Genomic DNA, 11,258 nt, shown 5'->3' with positions numbered 1-11,258 from the left:
TTGCTGATCACGGTTGCAGCGGTAGCTGTACCCTAGTAAAGAACAAATAACGGCCCATACCAACCAAGAATTTTAAAAAACGCGTTTAAAAAATAATACTATAGGCCTCCCCTTTGCAGACGTCGGTCTTTGCCCGAACATCCCATGAGATAAGATCAGACACCATCTTTTTCTTTTCATTTACGTTTAGTTGAGATCTAACAACCCCTCCTGGTAGATGGGCAACTGACAAGATTTTCAAACTCTCATTTTTACCCCTTTTTTATGAGTTGAAATACGGCTGGACTTGATACAGTCTACTTCTGGGCTCGAAGTCCGTATTTTTGATCTTACATAAGAGGTTGTTCTTCAGAACTTCTTATGTGATATACCATCGAATTGGTGACACGCCACAAATAGCGCTTTGAAACACCTGGTGAAATTCTACTAATTTTGCCAATTAGATAATCTCCAGCAGTTTGGATGCTTAGCAAAACGACAGGTACCTCAGTGAAAGTGCTGATAAGCTAAAGGAAGATCACGAGCTGGAGCCCTATGGCTATTAGCTGGCAGGGTTACCAGCCAGCTAACTGACTGTAATTGGTAACTGACCAATTACACCATTGCTCTAAAGTTCCTTAACTTTTCAAAGAAGATTAATTTATTGATATGCTGCCTTCAAATTGAAGTGAGTGCGTCTTGAAGCAAACTTAACTGGCATAATTTTAATTTTTTTTTAAACGATTCTCTTCAACGCCGTAGCTTTCTCAATCCATCTAGAGTTTTGTAGTGTTATGTTCCTTACCGGTCTTCTGGTGTTAACTCTTTTCTGTCTGGATTTGAGCCAGGACTCTTTAAATGAGATGGGAAGATGTAGTGAAAAAGGATTGAAGGAAACTAGAACTTTATTGGAGGAAGTAAATACTGAAACTCTAAAGAGGTTGGGGTTGAGGATCTGCGTGCGCAGCTTAATTGCCCTCAGATGCCTGCTGGTGTGATGAGTTGTTGTTAGTTGTCGTATACTTTTTTCGTTCAAAACAATGGAGCAAAAGAAAAACGAGAATATTTTAATTATACAGTCATTATCAGCAGACAAAATATCATAACACAGAAAAAATTCAAACATATTTAAAATATTATCATTGGAGGCCAGCCATTGCTTAAAAAATGGAGGTCTGTTACAGTTCATTTTTTCGTTAGTGTTGTAGTAAAGCGATGTATATAAGTATTATAGCTACAAACATGGCCGTTCCTAGGGTTGGTGACGCCCGTGGCCAAATTAATTAATGAAGCCCCCCCCCCGCCATCTACCAACTGCAACATCGATAAAAAATGCGGTGCCCCCACAGCCACTGCACCCAGGACAGCTTGCACTGGTCGCCCCTCCCCATTTTGAACGGCCCTGGCTACAAAGCAAGAAGCATAGCTCCTTTTAAACTAATTTATGTATACGTAAACTTGTTCTGTTTAAAGCGCTTGTTTATTAAACTAAAATATATTTGAGCAATATAAGAGCAAAACAATTTACATCAAGTTGAAATAGACTCAAAATACACTCTGTTCAGCCATTTCTCTGTAAACGTCAAGGAGGCGAGTTTTTAGATTTTCATTGGTTACCATGTGGTCCAACATATCCATGAATAGAGCTTCTGTTTGTTCTTTGAGGCTTTCTTTCTTCGCTGTTTTCACTTCATCACTGTCATCATCGGATGGCTTCAACTCACTCATAAGTCTGTCGTTAGCAGCAAGCTTTTCCTAAAGTAAGAAATTCTACATTTAATGTGTTATTGCTAAAAATTGTTCCTTAGAGCTGAATTTATACGCGTGCATTGCTAGCCATGAATGTCTGGGTAAAATTATTTTCGACCAATCACAAGTTGTTTCCTTTTTTCTAAGCGGTTCTGATTGATTCAAAATGACAGATGAAGACGGACTGAAGCTACTTTCAGTGATATGTATAACGTTGTTCTTTTAAGTAACCTAAAGTTAGAGATACCTATAGGTTGACAAAGAATAAATCAATATATGTAAAAAAAAATGCCTCTAGTTTTACATAGAATATTTGAAATAGAGGTAATTATTGAATGTCGCTTGTTGAACTGATTCAAACTAAGAAATGTCTAAAGTTTCACATCTATCAAGTTAAAGATGATTGTTCATTCGAAATGATAAATTAATTTACAGTTATATTCAAAGCATGGGTTGAAATGTATTTTAATAAAATAAAACTTAGCTTTCTTTGATTTTGTTTTTTACTGTTGCTGAGCGACGCTGCACTGTATCTCGCTATTTTTTTTTATTTTTTTTTTTTTTTATTAAAATCATATTTAAAAGCAAAACATTCAGCCCTTCTCAATTTCCTACATTCTTTAGAAAGTAAGCTACAGGTCATGAAATGTACCAAACTCTGGTGGTCCCATATATAGGCCTTGAGTATATACAAAACTAAAAGAAGACACTAAATATATGAATGTCTTACTTTGGTAGGCTCTAAGTTTAGAATTGGGGCTGTTGATATTTAAGGTTGTTTCCATGGATTTGCATTTACTACAGTATATTCTGGGGTTGATTCTTTTTATATGTTAATACACTCAGGATGTGTGTGTCTTGGGAGGGGGGGGTGACATCTTCTTTTTTTTCGAGAGTTTTCGAAATTTCCATTTTGAGGTCTTGATTCCTGGGGAGTCCTATGGGCCAGTCTTGGGCTAGGGAAGGATTTCTCCCCAATCTCTACATTCTAAAGGTAGTATTATATCCATATCTTTCAAGGGAATATTCATTTGGTGAATGTTTTCATTTTTACACTTCAGTGAAAACCAAGGGTTATGCAAACATGATAGTGAGTTCACACTACTATTTAAGAGCTTATATTACGTAGATTACTAAATAGCCTCGTTTGTTTTTTGTCAGTAAAAAATAATCCACCAACCAGAAACCAGTCTAGATTATTTTTGTTATTAAAAATCAAAATAAAATACACATTAACAAATAACAAAATAAATCAATATAAGAACACTTAATTAAAACAGGGATATTCTGAGGCCTTAAAAATACAGCTGTTTGTGTGTGTGTGGGGGGGGGGGGTCAACTTACTTGATACAAAATTGAAATCAGCTTAATGTTATTACAATATTAAGTTCTGTAATGCATAGCAAGTTCGTACGTTGCCGTATGAAGACCCTGTAACGTAGATTTAACATTTTTGCGTGCTGACCAATGGTCTGCGTAGCGAAGGTACCGATCTCTTGATTAACTGCCTTCGGACGGGAGAACAATGCATTGTCCGGGACAAATCACCCAACGCTCCCCGCATCCCCCCCCCCCCCCCCCAGCATTCTCCAGGTACCTATTTAAAGCTAGATTGACTCTGGCTGAGCGTACAGAGTCACACCGGTGATTCCCGTTCCAAACCAAATAACCAGAGCTCTAACCCCTGTCGTCGGAGACAAATGGTCTTCGAGTCTAGCGCGCTAATCATTCGGCTAGGGTGGCCAAAAGTATCAAATATCAGAACAATTGAAAAAGAGACATACTAATATCAATATTAACAATCGCTTAGGGCCTAACCGCCAATAAGCCCCTTCTTCTAAATTTGTATCCAACTTTCTATAAGACATCAAAATATCAATGGCATCAAACTTATTAACAATTTTTGATTCCTATAGTACCGAGGCAAAACAATAAATAGTACTAAGAGGTAAAATGGAGCACTGTAGCTTAAAATGCAAAACTCAAGTTATAATGCAGTTCTTTGTAGCTGGGTCGACTCTGGCTGAGCTTACAGAGTCACACTGCTGACTCCTGTTCCAAACCAAATATGAGCAACATCAGGAGTCGAACCTCTGTTCTCACGGACAAAGCATTTTAAGTCTAGCGCGCTAAACCCCATAAGACACAAATAAAAACTTTCCTACCTGCATCTCAGCTTGGTCGCCTAGAATAGCTGGTAAAACCATTAAGGCAAATAGAAAACCCCGAGCTAAACGTGCCTTCCAGTCGTCAAAAAACTGTGTTTCTGAGTATCTAAAAATAAAAATCATAATTCAAAAATGTCAGTTTTTACTAAAATAGAAAAAAACTGATTTTGGCCATTTTTGCTGGTCCCAAATATGACCAATGCTCAACAAACCTCAATATTTCTAGAAATATTTTGAACTGAAGCTTAATGTAAAAAGTTTGTGACAATAATGAATTTGACTCATGTGCAAGATTCATAAAAAGCCAAAGTATACATTTTTGGAATACCATCTAAAAATGCCATTATGGACTTTAAAAAAGTATATTACTGTATTTTGTTAGAATTAATAAAGTGATATGTATAATCCTGTAAATAAATTTTCGTCATAACTTCACGTGAAAAGTATTTACGTGATATGTCTATCATCGATTTATTTCTTGATTACATGTTTCAACCTTTTTTTTATTCTGGGAGAAACCTGTAGACTTTTTCAATGGCACGAATCGCTACCTTACCCCACCTTTACACCATCCCGACCTCCCTGCCACCTCTGTTAAGGTAAGCCAAAGAGCATAATCTCTTACATTCTATGAACTAAGAGAGCAGTTGTCGCCATTCAGCATCCATATTACAAGCTTAGTTCAAACACTCTCTTCGAAATGAAGAGGTGCTAGGGAATAAACTCTCTTTTTGATATTTATATACATATAAATAAACTATTAGTGTTTTCCACTTATAACGAAAAGAAAGCTATTCTACAAAAACTGAAAAGCAGATTCAAACTTGTGCCTTTACAGGAGGAGAAGCTCTTTGAACCTAATTCTTCTCTAAAATGTCAAGATTTTTTGCCCCCCCCCCCAATGTCTCCTTGTATTTGTTAGTCGTATGAGTTCCAGTCATTTTCAATCCCCTTCTCTCGAATAAATTCCAGTGTTCATTTCTATTGGACTTTCTAAATAAAAGGTCTATTATAACCTGGAAATATTTCCCACTATATTAAAGCTTTAAAAACTATAAGATTACTTGAATTGCTATTAACTTGATGTAATTATTTTGAAAAGCAAACCTGATTTATTACTCATTTTTTTTGTGTGTGTGTGTGTGACCAGTGGTCTGTAGCTCGCTAACAACGACCTGCTTTTCGTTTGGCCCTAGACGGTTGGCCGGTAAAGATAATCTTTCGCAATATGTCATCCATTATCCTCAGATCGTGCCTGATTGCTGGCCTATATAGAGTTTTCTACTTGAGAGTAGAAGCATGGCTCAAAAAAATGGTAACTTGTCGGAGCAAGTTCAAACAGTATTCTCTAATGCAGACTACAATACTTCACTTCAGCTCTCACACTGTTGGATCTGACTCAAGGACTAGAAAAGGACATCCATTTTAGCGCCAATATTTTCCGTTCAAATGTCTTGAAAGGCAATCAGTAAATAAAATTATAACTCGTTCAATGGATTATGCAATATTGGACTCAAATAGAATTTGAGTCCAATCTCTTAGAAACAACACATAATAAGCTCTAAGAAACAACCTCTTATATTAGATAAAAAATATAAGCATCGAACCCATAAGTAGACTGTGACAAGTCCAGCTGTGATCCAGCTCACAAAGAAAGAGGGGGGAGTGGGTAAAAATGACAGTTTGTAGACTCCTATCAGTTGCCCATCTACTAGAAGAGGTTGTCAGATCTAAACTTAACGTAATGAAAAGAAAAAAATGGTTTCCGAACTTATCTTATCAGGTGTTCAGGGACAGTCCGACCTCTACAAAGGGGAGGCCTATAGTATTATTTTTTCAAATGTGTTTTTAAATTTTTGGCTACTGTGTGCCGTGGTTCGTCCTTTGCTAGGTTACAGCTACCGCTGCATCTATGAAGAGCAAGGTTTCTACTAAAAGAAAATGGTGCATCTCGAAAAAACTGATTGGGAAACCAGAGATAGTGTTCTAGTTCTGCTTTTGAGGACCAAAACCCGAACCGACCCTTGTGCAAATGATAAAAAGAAGGTTGTTCCTTAAATTCTTTCATTAGGATGCCTTATAGAAGGGCTTGTTGGGTCTAAAGCAAGCTATGTGGATAGTAAGCGTCAAGTGCCCTAAATGTACTGTTTAACTTCCCTCTCTGAATTTAGTGTGAGAGGGAGGAGTCCTAAATGATGTTCAACAGGATGTGTACCAAAAAAAATTATTGGATGTCAATCAAAACTGGGGGAAGTAAAAGCAAGTATCCTAATAATGCCTTTTGGGAAAGTCGTAGGAGTTGTTTTTGGTCAGCAGTAGAAGTATGTAATCCTTGCTGATTACATGATTGAAGCCAAAATCGTCCCACCTTTGAACCCATTTGATTTCTTAGATCGTTCGCTACAGGTTAATCTATTATAGAGAATTCATTCTTCTTGCTAACTGGTATGCCGGGGTAAAAAAATATCAATGACATTAATAATACCTTTATGGCCAGTATATAAAAAGTGATTTTTAGCAATGATCAGATGAAAAAAATTTTTCTGTTTATCAGAGTTTCTACCATTTTTTTTTTTTTTTTTTTTTTTTGTCACGGTAAAAAACGCAAGATGTTTTCTTAGGGCTGTTATCACTAGGTTAAAAATTAAAGTGTAGGTGGATATTAACGAGATTTGACCGAAAATAAGAGCTAGTGTTATGACTATGCTTCTTGGGGATCAGAATCCAATCTGACCTTTGTATGGAAGGGATTTGGCCGAACGCGTTATTGGATCTCAGCCAAATTTGTTTAGAGGTGAGATTCAGTGTCCTAGTTGTACCTTTTGGTGTCAATATTCATTATTTTTTTTTGTCTGTAGGATGGATCCCTAAATTTTGGCCATCACAACATGTGCCAGAACTGGTTGCCAGAAATAATTTTTAAAATCCACGTGTGTTTCAATACTTAACGCGGAAACTCAGTTTTGTAAATACTGTTCTGTTATAAACAGTGGAAAAAAAAATCAGTTAAAGATTAAGAAAGCCTAATATATTAATATCCTGATTGTCAGATTTTAACCATACTTGCTTGAAAGTAATGGAAAGGACTTGGCACTTACTTGTGTCTTTTTTTTTACAACAACGACCTGGTCCCACTCTTATATGAAGGGAGAGGGGAGGAATTTTCCTTTTTATCAGGGCGTGTAGAAAATGGGGCTAGTAAATGTTTTAGTAGTACCCTTTTTGGGGACAGTGTTTAAGCTCATCTTTGGCTTTGGATCGATTAGGCAATGTTAACCCTTAGATGATGGTTTAAAACATTCCCATGTAGGTTGAATTTATCGCTTGATGATCAATATTGCCTGACTTATTTAAGGCTAAAAATATTCTTAAAGGCTGGCCTTCAGGCTAATAATAAAAAGGCTAGCGTTAGACTTTATATTACTAGCCTGTTTGGGGTTTGCGACCATTTTGACTTCTGTGAGGTCAACTACTTGTTGTGGAGGAGGTCTCCAAATTATGATGGGCCCAGTCTAAAATAATGGGCCGTTGGATCTCATCCGAACTTGGTGGAAAATTATAAAGTTTTCTAGTTTTGTATTTTTGGAGATTGTTCCCGGTCCTACCTCTGAGGAAGCTTTTTTCCCTAAATCTATTAACAACTAGATGGATCGGTGAAATGTATTCTACAAAATCTGGTCAACAGCCACAGTTATTACCTAGATTGTCTATTCTTGATCGAAACTCTTTGAGGGAAAGGCTCAATTCTTGTCATCCGCATCCATACGAAGGGATAATTAGATCTCAATGCAAGGAATTAGAACTTACAACTTCTGTTGCGCTTTTAGAGGGTTTAAGCCTAAAATGGAAAATGATATCGCTAACATTGTTCCAAAAGTATCACCCAATGGTCAAAAGTAATGAAAAAATTAATGGGGTCTTAGCACCGGAAATCTATTTGTATTTGTAGATTTATTGTGCTTAAAGCTGTTCACAACAAATATATTTTGTTTTTAGTATAGTATTTTATATATAAATTATAGATATCTGAGGCAGAAGCGGGGACAATGGGGACTTATCCAGCTAGGTTTTTCACTTCAAAAAGGCTTCAAAAAATTCAAGCTTTGGCTTGGATACCGAGCTTTAGGGGATAATTAAGGGGTTCTCAATCAAATTAGAAATATTGAAAAATTATTATACATAATGATATATTCCAGAATTTTACAGAAAGAGTGATATTGACATTTAAAACGATCATATATTATTCTATTTGTGACAAATATTCTATTTATGATTCGATCTGATCCCTCCCTCCCTTCTTAGTCTCTGATCTTTAGGCTAAAGTTTGGATGGTTCTTACCTGAAACCATTTTAGAGTGCGGGAAATAAATCTAGTTAGTAATTGAAAGTTTAATTGTAATTTAATTAATTTAATGTAGTTGTAATTTAATTGTAATTTAACTTACCAATTGGCATTTTCAAAAATTTAATTGAAGATATTGTCATTAAAAGTAACTCTAAGTTAATAAGGTGTTTCATTCTTGAATCGTTAAGAGAAATTTTAATCAACTTATCACTTTGCTCTTGTGCTCATATATTGTTTTCTGGATCTTTGAAAAATATACAAACTTTATTGTAAAGGGCAGGGGGGTGAGGGAAGGCATCTTCTTTCAACAAAATTTTTCCTCAGAAATATTTAACCACAAAACTTTGGTGGAAAGTGGAATTCATTGTGAAAATGTAGGCTACAGACTTTGTACTATCACAATACACTCCATACTCTTATTGTTAAAAATTTTGCTGGTATTGTAATATTAGCCTCAGATCTGTAAACAGTTGTCTCCAAAATCCTTTAATATAAACTATGGTGGAAATTGGAAGCCATCTGGTAACGTACTTCGTCTTCTTTTAGGACTTTCATATTGCAATTATAGCCTCACACTTGCAATTATTTGGTCTATTATGCAAAAATACCAACGTTAGTGAAAATCTAACGTATTTTATATAATACTTACTTACAATGTTTGTAACTACATATGGGCCCATGATCTTGGGCCCATATTCCTTGGTTTTGCACTCCAATAACAAATACAAAAAATACACAGACCAAGGAATCATTTGATTTTTATATTCCGACACGTGATCAAACATCATGTGCAAAATATGAATATATCGTTCTTTTAATTTAATGATAGCGTCGCAGTGAACATTATTTAAGATCATTCCCAACATAGCCCCTAAGAATCAAGAATCAAACGAAGCACAAGATTTTCTACTCATCTGAAGAAAGGGGAGGACTCCAGAACCCTTCAATTATGCAGATCAAAATTTTTTGCATGGACCTGATGATTCTATATTCATGATCTTACAACGTAATAGAATCCTTTGCATTAATAATTGCACCATTTGAGATCATTTGCACCATTTGATATTTGCACCATTTGAGGCCCCTTTTCCTAAGACTGCATTGATCACATCAGCCCTAGAAGCCCACTTTTTGAGTTCTTTTACCTTAGTAATGGAAATCGTTAGACTGAAATTTTGATCCAATTTGGACATTGGACATTAAAAGCGGGTTAGTTGCCCTTCGTTCGATTCAGACTCTAAGAAATGCCATTAGAAATTTCAATTTACGATGGAATTAACCCAACTTTCCATGGCCATCGGCTCTGTCTGATGAGGTTCAGGGGAACAAATATTGCATTGGAGATCAATCGTTCTTTCAAATTCCCGCCAACTGTTATATCAAATAAAACTATAAAACTTTCACAGTGAAATTTTCTTAAGATACTTTTCTTCAATATAATACTAAGATACATGAAAATGTTTTGATTCAAGTATAGGTGGATCTCACACTTAATTTTCAGTGAAATAGAGTAATGTTGTCTATTTAATATAGTCAATCATGTTCATTCACATCGTCGTATCTGTGTTTATCCTTATGCCAGGCTTTGTGTTTAAAATTGTACTTTGATGCTCCTGCTCTATATTGTCCTGCTGATCCTCTATTTGAGAATACGAGGTACTTGTAACATATTTCGTATAATATTGTACTTATATTTCGTGTAAAACCCTGCTGTAGCACAGCAGGTTGATGCTCTGCTTGGCAATACTTGGCCCAGGTTTTGATCCCTGCCGCAGCAAGGTTGGACGACAAGCTTGCTACTTGTCCCGGTAAAAAGACCCGGAAACTGAAACATCAATTGGACGCCCTGTGGGTCAGCAATGGCTCTGGATGATCCTTATCATTAATTTTATTTTTATTTTGTGTAATATTACTGATAATGCAAAATCTACACTTACAGTAAAAATAAAAAAGGTCAAATTTGATCTTGTTAAGTTCATTTGGATTTTTTTTTCTTTTTATATAGTTTTTTTCAGACAAGAAAAAAAAATGTTTTTCTAAGCTGTGTAAAATGACTAGAAGTTTAGTTACCCTTCCTTCTCCAGGTCAATTCCAAATAATCGGACATAACCTATTATATTTCTGTAAAACTCTTGTAAGACTGTTTGCAGATGATTCCTTCTGAATTCTCCTGTTGTGTTTGCCAATAAATAATACCCAAGGTCATTGCATGGGTGGCCGTGTCGGACAATTTGAAAATCAACAAGGGTTATATTCTTGACCTAGAAATTAATAGATAAAGCTTTCTTCCCCAGGAAAAATACTAAAAAGTAAGCGTTTATGTTCACCCCCCGCCCTAAAAAAAGAGAAATCAGATAACTGTAAAATAGTCACAGAATTGACTTTAGTAAAAAAAGAATGCGAAAAGGGAAAAAGATTTGCGGTTGGACGTCTTTTAGTTGAACAATAAATTTAAACTGAAAAAAAAAAAAAAAATGCGAAAGGCACAGTCAAATTCTGCTCTCTTAGATGGAATTACGACTCGAATTTCAACAGGTACGCTTTTAAGGAGACGTTCAGTAATGCTGTGCTCCCTCTGAGGTTCAACATTAATTTAGTTATTACTCTAAAAAAGCACTCGTTAAGATGGTGAAGGAATAAAGCTATTTCGAGGTCTATTTGAACTCATCTAAGGAAATTACTGGGATCTTGTCCCTATCCCTAATAAAGTAAAATCGAATCTATGAAGCATTACTACTATTACGACTATAAAAAGTTAAATGTATCTTGAAAAGAAATCACTTGAACCATATGTAAGAAAAGTCAAATCGAGTTGGGATTCTCAACTACAAATCAGGACCATTTCTAGAGTCCCCCTCTCAGTGGCGGTTCTAGGCCTGGGTAGGGGGCAGCTGGGCAGCTTTTTTACAATCCTATTAAGATACTTAATTGACTCAAAAATTGTTGTAATTGTAATTTTTGTACACCTTGCCTCCTTCCCCACTTCATGAGGTCTAAAACCACTACCACCCTCTCCT

The 11,258-nt window shown here is 35.9% G+C and overlaps 1 protein-coding gene across 1 annotated transcript in view; it reads right to left on the bottom strand.

Moving 5' to 3' along the window:
- Nucleotides 1-1,401: 1,401 nt before the first annotated feature.
- The window catches only part of LOC148950060 (uncharacterized), a 52,089-nt gene continuing 42,232 nt past the window's right edge, over nucleotides 1,402-11,258 (bottom strand). The window contains exons 7-9 of the mRNA XM_089091432.1: nucleotides 10,312-10,502; nucleotides 3,894-4,002; nucleotides 1,402-1,734 (exon numbers count right to left, since the gene is read on the bottom strand). Coding sequence (XP_088947558.1) covers nucleotides 1,525-1,734; nucleotides 3,894-4,002; nucleotides 10,312-10,502 — 510 coding nt within the window. The 3' untranslated portion in view covers nucleotides 1,402-1,524. The remainder of the gene's footprint in view (nucleotides 1,735-3,893; nucleotides 4,003-10,311; nucleotides 10,503-11,258) is intronic.

Source organism: Artemia sp. Qi Xiang Cuo, chromosome 7 (assembly GCF_049724085.1).
Source record: "Artemia sp. Qi Xiang Cuo chromosome 7, ASM4972408v1, whole genome shotgun sequence".
In the NCBI taxonomy this organism is placed as follows: domain Eukaryota; kingdom Metazoa; phylum Arthropoda; class Branchiopoda; order Anostraca; family Artemiidae; genus Artemia; species Artemia sp. Qi Xiang Cuo.
Note: the sequence above shows the minus strand (reverse complement) of the source record. Positions and strands in the feature narration are given on the sequence as shown.